Source organism: Eufriesea mexicana, unplaced genomic scaffold, assembly GCF_001483705.2.
Source record: "Eufriesea mexicana isolate 0111107269 unplaced genomic scaffold, ASM148370v2 scaffold294, whole genome shotgun sequence".
In the NCBI taxonomy this organism is placed as follows: Eukaryota; Metazoa; Arthropoda; class Insecta; order Hymenoptera; family Apidae; genus Eufriesea; species Eufriesea mexicana.
This window is the reverse complement of record NW_016908489.1, coordinates 1,179,245-1,202,629: the sequence shown is the minus strand read 5'-3', so window position 1 is coordinate 1,202,629 and position 23,385 is coordinate 1,179,245. Positions and strand designations below refer to the sequence as shown.

General features: G+C 37.2%; 3 protein-coding genes across 8 annotated transcripts in view; 1 reads left to right on the top strand and 2 right to left on the bottom strand.

Annotated features, from left to right (window-relative positions):
* Positions 1-12,257, top strand: part of LOC108556077 (uncharacterized protein CG43867) — a 110,437-nt gene extending 98,180 nt beyond the window's left edge. For 2 of the 6 annotated variants that reach the window (XM_017912004.1, XM_017912008.1), the window contains 18 exons: positions 3,976-4,143; positions 4,330-4,515; positions 4,616-4,818; positions 5,216-5,447; positions 5,607-5,781; positions 5,883-6,119; positions 6,202-6,493; positions 6,586-6,859; positions 6,961-7,350; positions 7,440-7,613; positions 9,479-9,771; positions 9,856-10,189; positions 10,268-10,507; positions 10,607-10,743; positions 10,816-10,945; positions 11,016-11,225; positions 11,293-11,428; positions 11,551-12,257. In XM_017912004.1, the coding sequence (XP_017767493.1) occupies positions 3,976-4,143; positions 4,330-4,515; positions 4,616-4,818; positions 5,216-5,447; positions 5,607-5,781; positions 5,883-6,119; positions 6,202-6,493; positions 6,586-6,859; positions 6,961-7,350; positions 7,440-7,613; positions 9,479-9,771; positions 9,856-10,189; positions 10,268-10,507; positions 10,607-10,743; positions 10,816-10,945; positions 11,016-11,225; positions 11,293-11,428; positions 11,551-11,615 (3,876 nt within the window). In that variant the 3' untranslated portion in view covers positions 11,616-12,257. Of the gene's footprint in view, positions 1-3,975; positions 4,144-4,329; positions 4,516-4,615; positions 4,819-5,215; positions 5,448-5,606; positions 5,782-5,882; positions 6,120-6,201; positions 6,494-6,585; positions 6,860-6,960; positions 7,351-7,439; positions 7,659-9,478; positions 9,772-9,855; positions 10,190-10,267; positions 10,508-10,606; positions 10,744-10,815; positions 10,946-11,015; positions 11,226-11,292; positions 11,429-11,550 lie in introns of all 6 variants that reach the window. The other 4 variants (XM_017912007.1, XM_017912005.1, XM_017912006.1 and 1 more) reach the window with 4 other exon arrangements.
* Positions 12,258-13,457: 1,200 nt separating this feature from the next.
* On the bottom strand, positions 13,458-14,627 carry Naa20A (N-alpha-acetyltransferase 20 A). The gene is made up of 6 exons (XM_017911932.1): positions 14,449-14,627; positions 14,313-14,337; positions 14,124-14,214; positions 13,881-14,010; positions 13,678-13,814; positions 13,458-13,598 (listed from the first exon to the last, which is right to left on the bottom strand). Exons 1-6 carry the CDS (start codon positions 14,499-14,501, stop codon positions 13,513-13,515), a joined length of 522 nt encoding a protein of 173 aa, XP_017767421.1. The 5' UTR covers positions 14,502-14,627; the 3' UTR covers positions 13,458-13,512.
* A 3,463-nt stretch (positions 14,628-18,090) lies between these two features.
* LOC108556014 (acyl-CoA:lysophosphatidylglycerol acyltransferase 1) lies at positions 18,091-20,999 on the bottom strand. Its single transcript, XM_017911922.1, has 6 exons — positions 20,564-20,999; positions 19,449-19,666; positions 19,158-19,372; positions 18,781-19,054; positions 18,490-18,641; positions 18,091-18,420 (listed from the first exon to the last, which is right to left on the bottom strand). Exons 1-6 carry the CDS (start codon positions 20,596-20,598, stop codon positions 18,184-18,186), a joined length of 1,131 nt encoding a protein of 376 aa, XP_017767411.1. The 5' UTR covers positions 20,599-20,999; the 3' UTR covers positions 18,091-18,183.
* Between the last annotated feature and the right edge of the window lie 2,386 nt (positions 21,000-23,385).

Sequence of the window (23,385 nt, the reverse complement as noted above, 5' to 3'; positions counted from 1 at the left end):
TCTCTACCCCTACAATTCCACTCACCCCGTTCATCTCTCTTCCACCACATCCGTTCCGACCTCTAGTTTTCGGGTCTAGTCGTTCCGCGGTCGTTCTCCATCCGCGAAGCCATTCTTCGTGGCTGTTCGGCTTGACAGCGCTTAGCCTCGTTCCGCTTCACGGGACCACGATGACGTTTGCGTTCTCGCCTGTTCGTTTAAGGTTGGTAGCGCGCTTAGAGTATCTCGCTTAATCGCAAATCAACCCTTCCTGTGCTTTTCCATTTTCCTTCTATCTCTTCCTCTGTCTATCCCACGCTCCCTCCCTGTCTTTCACTCTATCGCCGGGAAAACGCGATCAACGACGTTCGATTTTCGAATCCGCGAGGATGACGCGGGCCAGAGTGACTTGGGCTAGGATGACCAGGTCTAGCCGCGTGCACGAAGAACGAAAGTGGTCGGACCCGTTATCGGTGAATTCGATAGAGATGGAGGATCGACGAGTGCGTCGACACGCAGCACAGCGTCTCAGGGGAAGGAAGAAGAGGCGAGGAGCGACTTAGCAAACTCGGGTCGACTTAACGACCCGCTTTGACGGGACGTGTCGCGTATAGAATTGGCGTGCAGCCAATTCATGAGTAATCCTCGTTTCCCGTGAGGACCCGCGCGGCAAACGAAATAAAGGTACTCGCAGCAGCCGTTCCTTTAAATATTTCAAAGAGGCCGTGGCGCCGCACTCGTTCGGATCTTGCTCCTCGGCAACATCGTTCGTCCCCTCGAACGTTTCATCTGGCTTCTTCGAACCGTTTAAGAACCGCGGTTTTCAACCCGGCTCTTAAACCTGCAAATTTACCGTCCCCGTTTTCCAGGGGGACCTTCGGAAACCTGCATCTCTTCCCTTTGACAAGTTCCCGAGGACGGAGCGAGCTTTGCTTTTCCCGCTTGGCCTTGCTCCAGCTCCAGAGCTCCAGTCTCCTCCTCTGTCTCTCGCAATTTCTCATTAACGTGGAACTCGCGCAATGCACGCAGCACGGCGGACAATGTCGAGCCCTTCAGCCGACGACGCGTTTCTCACGCGTTCGTCGGTCGTTGATCCATTTAGCCAGCCGCAGTCGTGGTCGTCTGTTCCCTTTTTTCTCCGCGGGTTCGTTCCCTCAACGATCGCAGCTGAATGAATGTTGCTACACGTACGTGTGCACGTTAACGGCTGCTTTTGGCGGGAAGCCAGCGCGTTTCGACGCTGCGTCCGTGAGAGGTGATACCGCTTTGTCGCACGTGCGCCGAACCAGCGTGAAAAGATAAGGGGACCAGCCTCTCTGCTCGTCCCATGGAACCCTCCGTTCCCCACGATCCGCCCGTCCCCTTCGCGGGAAAAACAAAGTGGCCCTTTGCCATTGAGAATGGCAAGGACCGGGGTAAGCTCGGTTAATCCGCGACAACGCGGCTTGCGGCCCGTCCGGAAGGATCATCGTGTACTATACTCTGGGTTCAATTTCCAAAGACTCGATTTCGCATTCGCGAGTTGAAACGGGAAGAGAGGAGAAGAGGAGTTGGCGATCGAGCGATAACGGGACGCGCGACCCTGTCGCGTTTCCGTAGATCGGCAGATGGGACTCGATTATTCCAGCACGGAGCTATTTCTAGTTTCGCAGCATTTCGCTTTCAGCTTGCGCGTCCAGAGACGCAACGCGAATCGATAAATCTTCGGACAGAGTTCAAACGTCCGTGGAAGTCGTCCGATCGAGTGATGAACTCGGTGTAGCCGGTCGTTGTCTCTGCATTAAGCAGCTTCGACGCGACTGCCAAGTCTGTGCCTCCCTTGGTCTCCCTTCTGAAATCCAATGAACAGCGTTGGAAAAGACGCAGAGTCGCGAACGAACGCGTAAACGGTTGCAGAATCGGAGGAATTCTAATGTTAACGCGGTTCCATCCACGAATGGTGGAAGCTGGAGCGTGAGCTACCTGGTGCTCCACGATGCTCCACGCGACGTATGAGCTTTGACTTGGACCAATCGACGATCGAAAAGCTCATCCCTCCCATGGAACGATCAGTGGTGGCTATAAGACAGCCCGTGGACGATGGTTGATCGCGGGACGTGTCGCGTGGCGACGACGACTAGCGCAGGCCTGCGAGATACAAACGTGGAGCAGATCGATAAATCTCAAGACGCAGTCAGTGTAGAACGTGTCCGCGATCTGGCTGTCGCGTTTTCATCGGTTTTCCCCGGCCTGTCCCGCGGTTGTGGAGGCTGTGCGCGAATCGGTAGAGTCCAAGGAGGAGCTGTCTGTCGTCGGCTGTCAGGCCGACGTACTCGCCCCAGGGGTGGCGTGTGTGCACACGAGGACCTCTACGAATTCTGCCATTGGCCACGAGCCAACGTGACTCATCGGCCGCAGCAAAGGCCAGAGAGTTTACGTGCATTAGTTCCGTTCAGTTCGGTTCGATCATCGGCATCGTGCGCACCCTTTTCCCCTTCGTTCATCCCCCGAGAGTCGTTCAGGTTCGCGGTTACGAGGCAGGCAAATCTCGCCGCTCGTTTTCCCGGTGCGTGGGAGTGTCCTCGAGAATCGAGCAAAAGGGAACCCTCGAGAAGAGGAACAAAAGGGTTGCAAAGGGGTCTTTGCTCGATTCTGATTAGCTCACGATCGGTTATCATGGCCACTCGTAGCTTGGGTAAGGAATCATCTCGATGGCGTTTTCCCAATTAAGAGGCTGTGCGGAGAGACGGAATGGTGAAGGAACGCGTGACGAATTAATCGTGTCGGGAACGAAGGGTGCACGTGGTTAGACAGGATTTTCAGCATCGTGGCGAAAGAGTGGTTGGAATATCTGGAAGGATAATTCGGTGAAATAACGGGTGCTATTAATACCGTGTTCTGCCAGCATCGATTCGCATAGCGTCCCCGCTTTGTTACTCATCGTGCAGGACACAGTGTGTAGCGTGCGGCGATCGTTCCGCGGGACTAAAAATACGAAAGCCGTGGTCGTATCAGCCTGTCCCACCCTTCTGGAAATGCTGTCCGGCGGCCTGGCGCGGATTCGCGTGCGCGAGGAAGGAGGAAAGAAAGGGATTAAAAGAGCAGAGACGGGTGGCATCGCGCGGTCCTTGACTCGCGAGGAAGGGCGACAATGAACGTGAAAACGCGGAAGGTGATCGATGTAGCCCGCGGAGCACATGCACCCGCACGCGGTGCCAGGAGGAAAACATTCGGCCAGAGGATTTCTCCGTTGGCGTATTGATTTTCTCCATATCGCTCTCTGTCTCTCCCCTTTTTCCGCTTCAGCGTGGACGCGCGGAGTGCAGCGCTTACGTATCCGTGCTGCGTGAACGTGATATCGATTTTTGACAGCTGCTGCGAAACCAGCACTGCCGCCACCGTGCCAGAAAAGGGGTGCACGAGGTCCACACGCAACCAATCGTGCCGTGTGTCTCTCTTACACCCTCTTCTCACTCTGTCCCCCGCCCCCTGTCTCCCTTTCTCTCTTCCTCTCTTCCTTTCTTCCTCTCTCCCTCCCCCCCCCCCCCCTTTTTTCCCCCTCCCCCCCCCCCCCCCCCCGTTCCCTTTTTCCACCCTCGTCCACCAGCGTCCTTCTACACGCTTTGTCATCGTTGTTTACTCGCCGATCCCACGCCGCGCGTCTCTCCGTCTCTGACATGCTTCTTCGACCACGCCGGAAACGTGGTACGCTCGCGTGACGCTTTTCGAGCCGGCGAAATTCACCGAATTGCAGTTTTCCGTTGGAACGTAGACCGTTCGGAGGGTTCCACCTGGCCACGAGTTTTACGGGGAACGCTCAGCGAGCGGGTTTCATCGCGCGACGATATAAGTGATACCTCGCGAGAGGACCTCGCGAGGGTGGAGATCGATGATCTCGAGGATTGAAATCGTGTCGATACGATGATCCGTCGTGGTGATAGGTCGTAAGGATAATTTGCAACGATCACTGGTCTCATAGGGTAACCACTGAAGGTATGCGTTGCGCGTGTGTTGCAGGTACGGATGATGGAGGAGCGGCTAGTGAAGGGTGAATACTGCTTGAGCACTTCCGGCGTTGGTTCTCCACCGCATTCGCTGCCGTCGACTTCCGGTACGCAGAATGATAAGATCGAGGATGTCCACTGCGCTTGCATCTCGAAGCTAGAGACACAGGTCGAGGAACAGGTAACCGGAAATCGCTCTGAACAAAACATTTAGTCCGCGGAATAAATCTGCAATTGCTTCGATTAAGATCCGATAATCGATTCGCGTTGCGCGGCGGAAAAAAGAACGCGATAAAACGATTCGCTGTTAGTCAATGATTGGACGAGATAAAGCGACGATCGATGAACGATTGCCACACGCTTGCAGAGGCAGTTGCGACTCCAAGACGCGAGGCAGGTCGAGGCGAAAGCCGCGAGAATTAAGGAATGGGTGACCAATAAGCTGAGGGAACTGGAGCAGCAGAATCAACACTTGAGGGAACAGAATAACAAATGTAATCAGCAGTTGGAACTGCTGAGGAATCATATAACCAACATCGGCCTGAAACCACCTGTAAGTTCTGATTAATCGGGATTTCCCGCTCACGCGTACTTTCCCGAGTGGCTCTTATCGTCGAGCTTGTTACGTTGAAATAACGAAATTCCGTTTGCAGGCACCCACAAGGGCATCCCTCTCTCTGGAAGTGGACCCCACGTTACGCAGACGATCGGAAAGCCTGGAGGGAACACCGCAGGCGGTACCGGAAAGCGTGCAGAGCGCCGTAGCGGAACCACAAACCGGCACCAAGCATCGAAGACACCTGTCCGCTTGTGGAACTATACAGCGAGGGATCGCGACCACCAACATGGACTCGAGGTAGAATCTCGTTGCGAAAAATGTTCGTCGACTGACGCTTCCCGCGCCTACGTACATTACGTCTATCTTGTTTTCGCAATGGTCGCTTCTTTCGCTTCTGCTTGCGCGTCGTCAGCCTGTAGCATCGCGTAAATGTGTCTCGATTCTCCTTGGGAGGTCTCACGACGTGATAGCGGCGCCTGACTCTCAAAACTGTGGTACCCTGTAACGTCTTGAGAGTTCCTGTGGGGATCTGTCGACCCGTATACACTTTGTTCTCAATTGCCTTCAAATTTCGAGCTTCCTTTACTTTTTTACCTTCATTTTCTTCCTTCTTATTCGCACGAACATTATTGCTACGGGGCTGTTTCGTATATTAGTTTCGTGTTTTATGCTTCCCCTTCTTTTACCGCTCTAGCCTGCTATCAGAGGAACTCGCTGCCGCTGTGGAAAACCTGGTCATGTTGCCGAACATACCCGGAGTCTCGGAGACCAGCAGAGACAGTGGGAGTTCGGAGGCTATCCACGATTACGCGGAGATCTACACGCCGAGTAGGGAAGGGATGAATTGGGCTCAAAGCGCGCAAGGTCCTCGGCCACCTACTCCGCCCCTGCACCGATTTCCCAGTTGGGAGGCTAAGATATACCAGGTGAAAACGCAGTTTATTTCGTATCACGACTCGCTAATTAGACGAGCTGCCGAGGTTGAAAATGAACCTAGTTTGACGAGAAAGCCTACGGGGTACCTGCGTGTGATCGCCGAGCTGTTACGGATTGTAAGAAAACAAATGCATTTGCGAATTCCATAGGTAGCGGATGGCGGGCTTGGCATCGGTCCACCGACAAACGAGGAATCCGCACCTTCCACGATGACCAACACAACCAGCTCGTCGAAACATTCCCAAGCGACAGGACACAACTTGACTGCGCACAACTCCCAAGGCTATTGCGATATTTCAGTTCCAGTTTACGCAACGGTCAAGGGTAAGTCTCCTTTATTCTCTGTTCGAGCAATATTCTATCGTTCCTTCGTAATTTTCAATCGTTTCATTACTTATCCCGGTTTCTCTCTGCTTTCCTTTTAGGACGAGCCAGTCAAATTAGGTCAATGCCCTTTGGTGATAGTTCCGACGACAGCTCGGACGGCGAAGAACATCCGAATCAAACGGAAACCAATACGAGAATCACCAACAGCTCGTCGGACAACACGGACTCTTCGCTTGGCAGCGGAAGTAGTCCGTCAAAGAGCGTTAAAACTACCAGCAGCCTTAGTCCCGCGAAGAGGAGCTCCAGTGGCTCTCCTAGTAAAAGCGTGAAACGTGGTGAGCATTTTAAATGCCTCGCGGAATTCTTAATTGCTGCGATTGTATGTCCGACAACTTGAAGATCGTGTCCCACTTGCAGATACCTCGCTGGAATCTGGCTTATCGGAAGATTACGCGATACCTCCCGATGCTCTTAGCTCGACCTCCCTCGAATCCAGTATGCCTAGCTTGCTGATGCGAGTCTCTGGCGAGAGTCCAAAACGACAAGAGTCTTTGGAGAAGACCGGCCACCTCGCGAAACTCGGTGGTAAATTAAAAACCTGGAGAAAGAGATGGTTCGTGTTGAAGAACGGAGTACTCACCTACTGGAAAAGTCAGAACGATGTAAATCGAAAACCTCAAGGCCAAATTGTATTGGACGAAGTATGCAGGTAATTGCTTATGCGACGACGTACCGTATCTTTCATTTTTAACAACCAAAGATATCGATAAATAACTAATCGTGGTTAATTTCTATCGATAGGATAAATAGGGCGGAAGGTGCGGCCACGTTTGAGATAGCAACGGGGAAGAAAACGTATTACTTGACAGCAGATTGTATCGCGACGATGGAGGATTGGATAAAGGTGTTGCAGAACGTACAAAGGCGGAACGCGACGAAACTTTTGCTCAGCAAGGAAGATAATAAACCTACGATACAGGGTTGGTTAACGAAAGTGAAAAACGGGCATGCTAAGAAGTGCTGGTGCGTCCTTATCGGAAAAATGTTCCTTTACTTTAAGTGCCCTAATGATACGGTAAGCCATCGATCTGGCAATCGTTCAATGATTACGTTATCGTATGGGTATTATCGAATCCTCCGTTTTATCTGTCTTTTTTTTTTTTTTCCTTTTCTTAGAATCCTATTGGACAAATAAATATGAGGGATGCTAGAGTGGAAGAGGTAGAGCACGTGTCCGACAGTGATAGCGAGGAAAGGGACGCGGAATGTCCTCACGAAAGGACAATCGGCATCTTTCCTACCCATCAAGGCCCTACGTATTTGCTGATGCCCCATAAGCAAGATAAAGACAATTGGCTGTACCATTTGACAGTGGTATCCGGAGGCGGACCTAGCGCGGGAACTCATTACGAGCAGCTGGTGCAAAGATTGATGGAAACTGACGGGGATCCTAGTTGTGTCCTTTGGAGACACCCGCTGTTGCTCCACACAAAAGAGAACATCACTAGCCCACTGACTAGCTTGACATCCGAAGCCTTGCAGACTGAGGCTATCAAGCTTTTCAAGGTTAACATATACGCGTTTTAAACTTTCCTTCGTCAATGACACGCTAGGCAGGAAAAGGAAACTGAAAAATGAAATTTTTCTCTCTGCAGGCTTGTCAGTTGTTTATGTCGGTGGCAGTGGAGCAAGCGGGCATAGATTACCACGTGGTATTAGCACAAAACGCGTTGCAACAATGCATAGATCAACCTGAACTACAATCTGAATTCATATGTGCACTGGTAAAGCAGACAAGTCGTCACACTCAACACCGTTTGGGCGTACAGGTAAAAAAGGCCGCCAGACTTGTGTCGCTGGGTACTGCGCGCGTTGTAAGTCCTGCTTATTGTTTAACAAACACTCTGAACCCTGTACCATTTTTACAGCCATCTTTCATCGCGCAATTTTCAATAAATGTTTCATCTATTGGCCGAAACGTTATCATCATCGGGCCAATAGATTTAACGATACGTTTTAGAAAAATCTGTTCAAAGAAAGAATAACATTGGATTAATATGTGTTCAGAAGAAATGGTACACTGGGTATGCTTAGTCAAGTATTATACGAAATAATCTCGTTAAAGTAGCGGTGAACTGTTTAATTCACTTTATTCTTTTTCCTTTCGTAAGGTAACTAACTAATAATTAATGCAACCTGATTGTCGTTTATTTGCAACAACGATGTACGATAATAATAATAATAATAATAATAATAATAATAAACAATAATAATAATGGTAATAATAATAATAATAATAATGAGAATAATACTGATCATGATAATAATATAGTAACAATAATATTATTAATAATCATAATAATAATAATAATAATAATAATAATAATAATACTTGACAAAGTTTTTAACAAAGAACGGTTTTAGTTTTAACATTCATTCACAATTCATTTTCATTTGCTGCTTTACGTGTGCTCTTCCTAGGCTACTCTAAAAACGCATGCATTTCTTTCGATACTTGTGTTTTTTTCTTTTTTTTTTTCTTCTTCTTTTTCATAGAACATCGTCGTGTTAAGTTTGTTTTATTTTTATTGTGTACTTTTTGATATTTATACATGATACCCGATCACTTGTACCCTGATGCCCTATCATGTGAGCCGAACATATTTCGACAATTCATCAGTAATATCAGTTAGACACACTCTTCTATTTCATCGATCATACTTTATCATCGATGCATTATCGATCGATCGTATAATTTGTTAATGAAACATCATCATCTCGGGACTTGTCAAAATACGTTCTGCGGCACACACACTTGCAGAATGGTATGTTGGTGTACATAAAAAACCACACACAGAAAAACATCTTTTTACTAGATTGGTTTTTTGTTTCTGTTTCCGTACGTTTTTTTGCTCGATAGCTCATTACAAAATATTCTCTGTTTTTTGAATGCTGCTTAGAAAAATTAGTCTTTGATTATCTGGTCATAAACGGTTACATCGGAAAGATGATACAAAGAAAGAAAAGAAAAAAAAAAAAAAGAAAAAGAACAGCAACAACAACTAAGAAGCTCCTTACAGATTCGAACGTTCGTCGTAGTGTACAAATAGAACTTGGGAAATCATGCAAATATTTAAGGAGAAAGCGCGTGTATGATTCGTTCATGACAGACGAACGTGAGAAAAATGGTTTCGAGCTGTAAGGTAGACTCACATGGCCTAAAAATATACAAAAGCGCTTCTCTCATCCACATTTCTCTTAATTCATTCGACTTATAATATTACAGTTCATGCGTTTTATGTGATTAACACACATAGAGTTATGCGTTAATCAATCCGATTTCGATTGCTTATATACTAACAGGCATTATATTATGAACGTGTAACGAACCTAGAGTGTTCCATCAGTTCCGAGAACGTTTAAACGTTTGCCCCAAATATTCCTCACACGATCTAAAATTCATATTAAGAAGTCGATAAGTTGCCAAGTTCCAGAGTTCTTTAAAACACGTTTCCTTCATTGCCCTGATAAAATAAAGACTATAAAAGAAGCGATAAACGAGGACAGTGGGGCGCGATTTAGTAAAGAAAAAAAAGAAAAAAGAAAGAAAGAAAGAAAGAAAAAAAGAAAAAAAGTAGTAGATTAGGTCTGGTTCAATCCAGGGATATAGTAGTATGCCAGCATACCATTGCAGCAGCTCCTTCTCTGCGCCACACAATCGCTGTTCACCTGCGATACGCAAAGTCCCGCGGCAAATGGCAGCGGTGAAAATGCGGACGCACAATCGACGGCCTCCACTTCTCACAGTCCTCCGCTCATGCAGGGCCACTCAACCTCTACGATTTTGGACTGCAAAACTAATCCCGCCCAGTACGTTCTTATCCAGGGATGGCAGCTGCTAGCGCTCGCTGTTTCACTTTTCCTACCAAGAAACAATCGACTACTCTGGTACCTGAAGTTACACTTGCAAAGAAACGCAGACACTAAGTAAGTGGATTCTTTCCTCTTATATCCAGTTTTATTCGCATTCAGATTTACGAAATTACAATTACATTTGAATTTCAATTTTAGGACGGAATGTGGCAAATACGCTGCTTACTGCGAAAGAGCGTTGGAAAGAACACTGCAAAATGGCGGAAGGGAGGTGAAACCATCGAGGATGGAAGTTCTGTCGATACTAATGAAGAATCCTTACCACCATTCTTTACCACACGCGATACCGGTTCACTTCTTGAACGGCACGTATCAGGTTGTAAGCTTTGACGGTAGCACGACGATAGAAGAGTTTCTAAACACCTTAAACCAGGAAATCGGTTGTCGAGACGTTCATCAGTCAGGTTTCACGTTGTTCAGCGACGACCCGATCGAGAAGGATCTTGAACATTTCATTGATCTTCAAGCGAAAGTACGTACTTCAAGAAAATGTGAAAATTACAAGAAGAACTCGGAAAATACTTCGGTACATTGATGTTGTCTGTTTTAGCTTTGCGATATAATCTCCAAATGGGAAACCGCGTTGAGGGAGAAAGGTTCGGGGAAATTTGAGAATACCAGAGTGATACAATTAACGTACAAATCACGGTGTTATTGGAGACAGGCGGCCAAAATGGAAACCGACAGAGAACGGCTTCTTCTGTGCTATCAAGTAAACCAGCAGGTTGTACAAGGCAAATTTCCAGTAAATCGAGAACTTGCATTTGAACTTGCGTCATTAATGGCACAGGTAAAACTATCCGTTAAAATCAACGGTAGTATTTTCTTGATGAAAAAGATTTTAATATATTAACTAGATATAACGTGATATAATAAGTAAATGTTGCAGATCGATTTCGGAGAATATAATAACGACAAAGCTCGAGGTAGCGGTCCGGGAAGCAATCCGCATCATTTAGTACTCCAAGCCTTGGATAAATTTTATCCCGTACGATATCGGACAAACATTACCGCTGAGCAGTTAAGGCAAGTATCATGTAAATTAAAAAGACTGGTTAACAGGAATCAGTTATATTTCAAATTCCCAATTTTTTGCAGAGAACTGCAAGAGAAGCTGCAAGAGAAATGGATAGCGTTGAAAGGTCGCAGTGTATTAGACTGCGTTCGTATATATTTAACTTGTACCAGAAAGTGGCCTTTCTTCGGAGCTACACTCTATCAAGCAAAGGTTAATAACAGTACATTTTTACTCGTTAAAAAATCAAAAATAACATTTTTAAAGAAACTTTACCTCACAGTTGAAACAAGCTGAACCGATAACCGTTTGGATAGCCGTTTCCGAAGATAGTGTTACGCTACTGGAATTACAAACAATGGCAGTGATGTGTCGTTATAATTATGCAAATATAGTTACATTCGGCGGATGTTTAGATGATTTTATGCTGGTAGCTTGCCCCGACGAAGGCGCAGCTGAACAAAAACTTTTGTTCGCACTTTCAAAACCTAAGGTATATCATTGGCAAAACGTTGAAACCAGATTTAAAAATATTAAGCATTATCTATTCATATCCGTAGATTCTGGAGATAACGTTGTTAATTGCCGATTACATGAATGCCTTGGGACACACTTTACCTGGTACTCCACAAATGAATACACTGACTCGTAATGGTTCTCACAGATCAATTAAATCAACTCTAAGACCTACAACTGGTTTGTATAAATGTTTAATTTCATATTTCGCCCCCCTCCCCCCTCATCTTGTTTTATTAATATTTCTTTTTACTATGGTTTTTCTTTACCAATTTTGATATTAAACTTACAAATTAAATTAGGTTCGGGCTGTCTTCCAACACAACCAGATATCCTAAAATCGACGCCAGACCACCAAAGACCTTAAAAAAGACTGGTCAATCAAATTGAGAAAAGGAAGCAGGGGAATGTGGCACTTGGTTCATGAAAGTCTGATCCTGCCAAGGCACTAACTTTATACTCAAAGGTACTACAGGCTGTATTATAAGAATCCGCGTAAAACGACACACTGTGGACGACGCTCAGCAACGTGTGCGCTGTAGTTGATTTTAGTTGCGTTTTGTGTAAATTAGAGATCATGCTTGACAGACAAGGTCTTTGTGTACATACTTGACAGCATGCAAAACTATGTGGTCCACGTTACGCGATTTTAACGTGGGTGACTGAAATTTAATCGAAAACGATCTGCAACACTGCCTAAAGTAAATTAGTATGTCTGAAATTACATCGAATAGTTTCATTAAAAAAGCTAAAGCATCATGCTGAAACTTTTTGCTACCGTATTTATATACCAAATTCAAAACATTTAGCATAAGGTAACTAACAGAAGTGGTGTATCACATATGTATATAATTAATCGGAGTTACTGGATGTTTAGAATCTAGTGAGTGATGCAGCGACAACCTTTGTCTTTAATGTGAGAGTACGCCGACGAAATTCTTATTTCTTGCCAAATCAATCGCAATAAACAAACAATGAGCTGCAATTAACTGGTAGTTATAAACGAAAATCGAACACGTGAACATAAATTTTCAGGTTCTTTTAATGTTTTATTTCAAATGCAAGATATTTCAAATATAATAACTATACTTACTGTCAACGTTGGTAATTACATCGTATAATGATCTATTTTAACTGTGAAAATACAAGATTTATTACGTCGTTTAAATACTTTTAATACATTTTATAATTCCCAATTTCGAAAATATGATTAGTTGGAGACAGTAAGTATAGTATTAAATTTAGATTTGGTTGAATTCAAGCTCAATCATAAGAGAAAATTCTTTGTGTTAAGAGTGACAAGTGAAACTTACATATTATTATTATGTTATTTTGATAACAGCTAGTCTCATATTTTATATTTATTTAATGTTTAAGCAAATAAGTTCACTTTATAAGGACACGACCAAATAGATGTAATGGGAACGCGTTTTCTTTAACAATTAGTATCGTTCCTGCGGTTGTATACGTGCAACATTTTTGTACTAATTAAACAATGATCCCGTCACGTATAGAAGTTTTGTACTCGCTTGACGTGTCCTACATAACTAGCAAATGTCTTCCTTCTCTTTAGTACCCAGAAATAAATAAAAGTTGAAAGTAGGGCTTTCGTGCAATATGTACAAGACTTCTATAATTTTATAATTCCTGAGATAGGCTGAGTATGACTGTGCCTCTCTGAACAGTATAGACAAAGTAACTCTGTGCACGGCTTTGTTTAGCGCATTGAAGATTTATATAAAATAATAAACGATCGAACCTCAGATTACTGGGAGCAGTACAAAGATATGCAAGAACGACATTTTGTCTTTAATTTTTATAATATGCAATGAAATGCTACTATTTAGGTGCTTAGCACCTTTGTATCATGATGCAGTAAAAAAGAGTCACTGATCTGTAAATATCACTCTAGGCTTAAGTTTCTAAATATAATAGAATGAGAAGATGGCAGCTGATAAAGGCTACAATCGTGGTAGAAATTTGCGATCGTCTAGCTGTCTACAAAATATTCTACTGAGCCTACCACCTTACATTTCTATTTATTATTTATTCGCATAAAACGACGCATAAAGGCACGAGCGGTGTAAGCAAAAAGCATTGTACTATTGTACAGAAAAAGAAATAAACTGCTCGGATCTACACTTTAAAAGACTATTTATTTACTTCACATATTGAAACCTTCATCACAATAATGATATTTTTTGAGCTTGTCATAACATGTATCATTTATTTTACATTAAGTCCACAGCAATATAATCATAGATTCAGTCTACTTCTTCAGGTCTTACAGGATGAGTTAATGGTATTACTGATTTCTTTTTCACATCTCTTGAAAGTGCCTTTCGCATGTCTGAAAGAAGCAAGTACAAAATATTAAATCCATATTTGCAAAATCTTTTATAAAAATATTATAATAATAGTTTGTATACCAAAAGCATCTTCATCTGGGTTTCCATTATAATATTCTAAGACAGTTCTATATACAATATATCCCAACTGTTGGTACATTTTGATTGCTACTTTATTGCTAACTCTCACAAACAGATCTACAAAATATGCTTGTTTCCTGTAATGACAAAATATATTAAAATATAGAAGACATATTACACGACATAATTATCGTTTAACTTACTTCTCCGAAACTTTTTCTAAAAATTCTATTAACATTCCAGCCAAACCCAGTCTTCTATAATTAGGTGAAACTGTAAGAGCTGTTATGTGGCCATGCCAATTTTCCGCTTGACCTTCTGCTTTTCCCATAACTTTAATATTTTTTAAAGAAAACAAAATCTGTATTCTATCTCTAATATTCATCTTTGGCGTGTATAAGCAACAAGAAGTATACTTTAATTATGTGATACAAGAAAAAGCTTACTGTAACCCATAATTTCTCCACTTGGTGATTCTGCTACTTGAAAATATTCTGGCCAATGTGCCAAATAATGTGTATAAAAGCAAAGTCCATACTATAGAACTTAAAATTAAGGAAAGTATATACAGATATTGTGTAGTTAATATATTTTAATCAGCAATCATATTACAAAATAAAATATTTAAAGGATACTGTCTCTGTAAGCGGATCTAAATTTCTATAAAAAGATAAGATTATTAAAAAAGCCGGTAAATAACTGTTTTTATTTATAATCACATGTTTAGGTTAGAAACAAGGTTATTAGTTGACAGATATGTATATTACTTACACATTGTTAAACTTAAACAAGTCATTACACGTAAAAGGTCGAAGGGTTGTCATGTTTTAAAAGCGATGAAGAATTGAGTAAATAAAATTAATGCAAACGTGATTTAATAGGAAAATACTACTAATTCCAAACTCAAGCAAGATAAATACAACCAGTGTAATTTACTCTCCTGTCACTACAGGTCGCCACTGCACAATGCTAAAAATTTCAAAATTTAATTCTAACTTTAAATAACTGTATATGCATATAATATATGATTTATAAAATTGGTTTATTATAAAGCAAATAAATAAATAATAATAATGTAAATAATAAATTACACAAGAAAACCTTCATAGTTCGAAAACAATTTTATTAAAGTTCTTATAAGAAAAGAATACAAGCAAGGTATTTTCTTGTAAAATTTAAACTTACGTTATGTTACTTCTTTTTACAATTGTTTTTGTTTAATATTCGTGAATATTAATATGCAGTCATGCCTAAGATGCAGTCAAAAACATGTTAAATTGTGTAAATAGTTCTATGGTAAAAATATGAAGTGTAATACATTTGCCTCGTGCGTTGCACAAAACGACGTAATTTCTTTTGAGCGTTATATTTCCTTTGTGGATATTAAAAATTCATTGTTACAATAATTTTCCGTTGAAAAAATAGTTGAACTTTTTTTTAGTTACACTTTTATACTTTTTAAAAGACCGTTTGCAATATTATACAAATATGAAACCAAAGCTTTGGAGCACCTTTCATACAGAACACTAATATTACAAATATCAGTACTGTAATTTTAAGCTTCGGAATTTATCTTATTTATAGCATTACAAATCTTAAATACTATTTATGTCTTAAAAAAGAAAATAACATTCTAAGTGAATATTAAATACAATATAAAGGAATATATGAAAAACATGCTCCAACATTAACAATAATTAAATTATTATTTTAAATATACATGAATAATATTGCATCTTGTATAAATATTCTTATGATAACAATAAGAATAAAGAAATTAAAGCACAACCAGTTTTTCATTTTTGTTTAATCCTAAATATTTTATACTGATATTTTGTTAAAAAGTGTGCTGTATAAAATGTGACATGCTTCAACAATATGCTTCATAATTCATATACAGCACAGAACAAATGTTTAATGCAATCCATATAGTATTAAATATACTTTACTGTAATAAATACAACATCATGTTTTTAATCATATTGTTTTGTGTTATTAATGAAACTTGATATTTAAACTTTTATTGTACCACATGTTGTATTTTAAATCTAATGTTGCTAAGTATCTCAAAAATATTGGCCCTTATATTGGAGTAAATATGTTATTATGCAATTATCATTATGTTACATTATTTCCTTTTTTCTTTCATATATTCTTATACATAAATAAGAGCTTAATTTTTACATTACTCACAATTAAGTATTAGCAAAATCTTAATATATATCTTGTAACCTCTTTTTTTGATTAGCAATATAGTCAAACTTTTTATTTCAGTAACTTTAAACGATGTACTGTAGTTTTTGTAATGCAAAACATAAATTTTATTCATAAATTTAATAATCCCCTATAGTACAATTGATGATATATTTAGAATCTTGCCTTTATCATTTCTAAAATTCGCAACCAAGACTAGAAACATTTCATTGAGACATAAAATATTTACTTAAATAAAAGAGTAACACCATTATATTATCTTATCAAGTAAAAATGCATTTGTGATGTAATTGAGAAACAAGAAATCGTTGAATACGCAAGCATAAATTCTTTTAATTTGGTTTTCTTTTTCCTGCCATGGTACTGTTTATCTGAGAGTTATTTGCTTATTTTGAAGTTATGTGTCTATACATTTTTATAATAAATGCATTCAAATGCAAAGAAATGTCACAAATATTCGGACATTTTAACAATACAGTATTCTTTCATAAATTTATATATCAGAAACTTCCGTGCCTTAATCCGATCGTGTATTATAGAAACTTAATACTCTTTACATGTAAATAATATCCACGCCTATCATCTGATATCAACATTGACCTTCTTAGATTTGTTATATAATTACATTTTGTCATAAAATTTACCATCATACACGTTTTGAAATTTTATCTTCATTAATAAAAATTAGGACAAAAATATAACTGCTACAGCTATTCCATGACAATAGATATTTATATCATGTGTGCATTGTCTAATTACTTCTTTAATTCATCAGTCTAGAAATTGCTTTCAATTTGGACTATACGTTTTATTTCACACTAACCAATTAGGCAGCATTGAGGACATATCTTTAGTAACTCTATTATTTCTACATACATGCAATTATGAGGTTTTTTTTTTTTTATAAAGTGATGTAACATGAATATCTTAAAAACTAATTGTAGGCGTTGATTTAGCTATGAAAATTATGCACAAGATTTGCATATGCATATGTACAATTAACACTGAGGTTTGTCCGTAGGAACAAGGCACGGCTGACGTATCGTCTTCTTTTACTGAACAGTGTTATTATTGGTTTAACAATGAAGTACACATCTTACTTATTTTGACAGATTTTACAAGATATTATCTTTATTTCTGCCAAGTTTTAAAACAATTTACGTCAAATTTCACATCTACTTTTTCATAGAATTATGAACTTATATAAATTTTCTAATACGTGATTTAAAAAATTATGTTTATATGATTGACTTCGCATTAAAAAATACTTTTTTCTATCATGTATCACAAATAAATGGATATTTTTTGAAATGGTATTTACTATTACTGCTTCTATACAACAGTAACAATTTACTATTACATTTTACAGTTCCATTTCAAAATATTACTGAAGACATTGTATTACAAAACACACGTGCAGAATACTATGAAAATCGCCTGAATTGTTGCCAAGTCCTCCAGACAGATCAAATATATCAAATATAGACATATTTTTACACTTTGTAATAAATGAAAAAATAGAAAAGATAACTTTTACATTAATGATGAATATTTTATACTATCATGCAACTGGTAGCATTATATACTCTAATTGAATTAACAAACATGAAATTATTCTTTTATATAGAAAATATGAGTAACAAAGTGAATTTTTTCTAGTGAGCTTTTCAATAAAAAGTTTAAATAATTTTTAAAACGAAGTAATACCACATTTTAAATGTTACAAATTCTATATTGTTAGAAATTCAACCACTGACATTTAATAAAGTCTATTGAAATTACCTTGAATTATTCATTATGTAAATAAAATAAATTTGTAATTAATTTATCAATGAATGTTATATTACTAATCTCTTTTACCAAAGGCAAATAGCTTACTTACACTGTAAGCTATTATTATAAAATGTAGGTATAGAAAAATGACAGTAAATAAATTTCTTAAATTGACTTTTTAAAATAAAATATTTCAATTGTCTGAAATTATTCATTAGTCTATTATAGGACAAAAAATACTTCAAATTATATTTATGGTATTAATAAAATGGACAAATGATGATAAATAAATCTGAATGGCAATGAAATTAATAGTTGCAATTCACTATCTGTGACATAACTAGATTACAAACATTCATTTGGAATTGAGAATCCATACATTCGTTAGTTTTGTTAGTCAACATCAAGAATAATATTTGAGGCAGGAATACTTTTACTTTACTACATTATAATTTTACTTAATTTTACTTATAATTTTACTTATACAAAAACGTAATTTCTTGTATAGCATAAAACGCTTTACCAGAAGCAAGATAGCACATATGCAAACATATTATAATGTATATAACTAGACGTTATAAAAAATAAATGAAGGACTAGGAATCTCAATGGATCCTGATGAATTTTGGAACCTTCATTGGCAGACGCTTGTGTGCCAAGAAATGTTCCATATTTGTAAAAGTTTTCCAAAAGTGCTTCTTTTTCGACCCACCTATCATATAACCATTTAGACAACAGTTCTGGTTCTCGTGGAACCTAAAATTAATAACATAATAAAATATTTCTTCAGAAATCACGAGTAGTGATCTATGTTTTAAAACTCACCACTGAACTAGGAAAAACTCGGTAAAATAATACTGTTTCACATGGTGACCGTGAACCAGTAATAATTGTTGGTAAATCAAGTGGTTTACCTTGAGGATATGCTATTGTTATATCAACAATCCACTTAATTTCTGGTTTAGCTATCATCATGTCTATAAAAAATTATCATTTATATATATTAGTAATTTATATAAGTAACATAAATGACAGAAGTCATATAATTGTAGGAAAAGTTAATGTAGATAAAATAAACTAGGATATCAATAAAATTACTATTTGTACATTACTTACTTGGTCTGCTATTCAATTGTTGTTCTGCTGTATTATTTTCTTGTGATGGACCAATCGTATCAAATATAGTTTGTATTGCTCCTACCCGTGGTAATGTCACATTTTCAAGAATTGGCAAATTATTCTTTTTAGCATATTTTTGTGATGTCTCTCGTCTTTTACATAAAAAACCTCCTTCTGGGAAGAGAACTAACCATTTTCTGTTCAATGGAATATATGACTCCTTTAAATGTTTTTCTAATTGCTTTAAACTTTCTTCTCTTCGTTTACGGCCCTAATATAAGCATTCCAAAAAAAAATAACTTTATTACATATGAAACTTAACATTTTAAACATATTACAATTATAGACACATCAAAAAAGGGAAATTCACTTACAGACAAAATAAAAAAGTCCTGGTGTAAAACAGAAACTATACCAAAGTTAGTAAATTTAAAAATCTTATCCATAATCCATGTTAGATTAGGTAACATATTTGGTTTAGCATTAAATGTTGTCATTAGTATAGGAACATCACCAGTACTTTGATGATTTGCTATTACTAATGTTCTTTCACTAATAATTTTTTGTATATCATCACCTTGTTCTATTACTATAAATTAAAAATTATTTATTATTCATTATCAATATTACTCTCATAATTCTGTTCATGTTATTTCTATACTCACTACTATAACCTGCAGACCAAGTCCACATTGATACCATTGCTAATAACCAATGAAAAAATAATCCTTCTATTCTCCAATATACTTGTGGCTGATAGACTTTTACAGGGAACAATAACGCCATCCATACTACATATGTTGGTATACAATAAACATTGTTGAGTATCACAAAACTGGTTCTAACAATACATTTTACAAAAGTTAACACATTACTGATTACCCTGCAAATGTATAAATACAATAAGATTCATAATTATAAAAATAATTTTTAAATACTCAAAATAATTATTTATAGTTTGATGACTAAACTTTTGAAAGCTTATAAGACTTGTTTATATCCTTTATAACAATATGGCTGAACTGCAAGTTACTAGAGTAACACTTTGTTTCATTGACCTTTTTCACATAAAAGTTAATTTATATGTAACAGATGCACAAAAATGTCTTTCATTTATAATGGTACTTATCACATTAATATAAAATTTCAATGTATAATTTTAACATTACTTGTAATTATAAAGATAATATTATCTTTGTTCTTATAACTCTGATATTTTTTCCTCGATTACAGTAGTTAATTTTTTAAAATATCCATTTTAAATAATATGTACTTAAATATATTTAAATAATATTTTAAATAAAATTTTTAATAAATACAATATGAAATTTCCAACTTTTTAAAAGTATGTCTTCAAAGAATGACAAAATTGTAAAACTTAAAATTAAAATTTTTTTCAGGAATTCAACTAGTAGAAAAAATAACTATAATTTAGTCAACATTTATTATCACATGCAATGATAATTTGTTTCATCCGAGATCCTTATTTTAATCGAACAACATATCTGCAAACATATGTTATACAAAATTCAAAAAATTCAATTAATTAACATAAAGAACGATAGTAATTTCAAATTATTTCAGAAATTGCATTGAGAACATGAGGCCCGGCTCGCATGACATTCTAGGTTAAGGATAAAATACACATTTTTACCAAATTAAAAACTACAAAATATTTTAACTGTAATATAGTTTACAACTATAGAAAGACATTTTTGTTCACTGATATAGAAATTGGAAATAATACATGTTATATTTGACAGAACATAATTTTACTTACCTCATAAAAGTAGAAGAGGAAGAAAAGTCAGTCATTTTCGAAAGACACCACTTATAATGCGAACTCGAGCAAATGTTAGCCACGATTTTTTGAGCATAGCATTCCCTTTTGCACAAATTACATAATAAGGATCATTAAATTGGATGACACATATGATCCGCGTGCTGTTTACATGAGACGTAAATTTGTATAAAGTTGTTAAAATATTACAATTTAATAAATGTAACCGCTTAATTTAATCGCTGAATAATTGCTCTCAATATCACCAGTTCCAATTGACACACAGTTAATAAGATAAAACTGTGATAAGTAGATTTATCGGCTTGTTACCGACTACCACTTAAATGACGTTTTTCGAAAATACACCATAATTTTATAATTTCTACTATATGCAAAATCACTACACACACGTAACATAAATACAATGGCGACGAAAGTTAACAGACTGGTAAAAATACTACATAATCTCATCAATAATTAACATATTTAACAGCTCCACATCATATTTGTAATTAAATATAAAATAATTCAAAAAGAAAAAAATTCCATGATTATGTTTATAAGATATGTTTGAAAGTGCATGTTTTTGTATGTTTTTGTAACCACGACGGTAGCTCTCCAATCAAAAAACTGAGTGTAGTTTTCTAAGAAGCACATTTTATAAATATTCAAATAATCTTATAATAATATAACAGAATACACATTCTACTTGTAATAATACAAAATTAATTAGAAACAACTAATAAATCACATGAGCCAATCACATTCTTATTTATTTGCGCACATTGTCGTTAATTTTATCCACCTCAAGCTGCCAGACTTGTAGAACTTTTGCAGAACTTTCCCCTACTTTCCTATCACGAAAGTAGGAGAAAAGTGAGGAGTGGGGAATGATGTGACTTGGCATATACGTTACGTCACAAACACGAGATTTGAATGCTGAAGGTGCATTTCCCCACTTCTAGTTCTTTTCCCCTACTTTTACATAGGAAAGTAGGGGGAAGTTCTACACGCCTGATAGCCTAGTTTGAGATAATTTGTGTTGAAATGATTTGTGTAGCACGTGGTGAAATAGAATAGTGAGAAAGAATTAATTTGTTCTTATACCAGTATGGGTCCTTCCCAAAAGAGACCCCCTAGAAAGCAAAAATTCTATAAAAAGTGGTTCTCCGACCCAGCACTTGGCACGTGGGTACAAAGAGTGGATGGATGTCCTTATAAAGCGAAGTGTATAGCCTGCAATACAATTCTTGCTGCTGGAAGAAGCCAATTATTGAAACATAGCAATGCAGTTGTGCATAAAGAAAACATGATTAAGGCCAAAGAAGAGGGAAAATTACAAGAATTGAAGACATTAGAGGAATCATTACAGGAATCATTAGAGGAATGTATTTCGTTTTTATAAATATAGTTTATCTTTTATATACTTTCCTTCATGTTAATTATTATGTCCTATTCTTCAGTGTTCTTCTCTTATTACTGTTTTAGTTTTCTTCTTTCAAATTTGATCATTTAATAAGATGTACTGTACAGTTGTACTTTGTACCATACTCTCATATCACCTGTACAAAACAATACATCCCCACCCTTGTGACATATACGATGTGTCAACAAACGCACGACGTGGGGTACGGACGGTGTCATTTTTCCACACCTAGTTTTTTCTATCTTCGCGTTAGGAAAGTTCTAGGAAAAGTTCAGCAAATGTTGTTTGCCTGGCAGCCTGGTCTCCAACTCTAATAAAATCGACATCTCCACTTAGCTTAGTCAGAATCTATCTAACTATAACATACTTTATGCCTAGTTTTCAAGTTGCTCACCTATCTGCCCTTACTGTTCTTTTAGTCTGTATTTCTTTCGATTTGATACTTTTGATATTCTAAAGTATTATTAAAAGAAGTAAATATTGAAAATTGTTAAAATGACATTAAATCTATTGAGGTGTCAATTCATCAATCATGGATTATTGGAATTAAAGAAATCACCTTTTTTAACATTGAGGTTGTCATTGAATACATCGATAGTTTCTAAAGGCAGTAATAAGGTACAAATGTGTAATATAAAATAGATATTATGACTTAAAAAGTGTAACATTTTCAATAACAATATCTTAAATTGTGATCTTTTTTTACTCTTTTCTACTCTTTTCGGTAATTACCTTTTGTTAGTAATTTTAATTACATTGTACAATATTTTTACATAATCGCCGGTCCATATCTTAAAATAGTTTTAACGAATACAGGAATGAAAAATATCTCACTACACATATTTTTTAAATGCCACTATGTTATTTCTAACATAACAATTGAATACGTTTGACATTTAATCGAATTGTGTATAAATTGAGAAACTTTTTTCAGTGAAAGTAGATTATTTAATAAATTAAAAAAAAGATAACACGGGAAAAAACTTTCTTATTATAAAAAATATTAAACAAATATACATATTAAATCTTTATATGTATATAATGAAAATTGAAAAATAATATTATTTATATTTAATTTTATTTTTATATTACATATTTATATACATATGTTTAAATTTAATTTTTTCTTTTTAATTAATATTATACAAACACGAAAATATATCTATATACATATTGACACATGTTTAGTATTACAATTGGGTGTATCTTACTGACCTTCAATTTCCCCTGCTTAAACTAGTATAACAGTTATTCTAAAGCTACATTCAGTCAGTTTTGTTACATAATTTATTGTCTTACAATGGTATGGGCCATATGTTTTTTTCAATAAATAAATTCTATGTTTGATTTTGTAATGATCTTTTAATATTACAATTTTAGGATGCAAGTGAATATA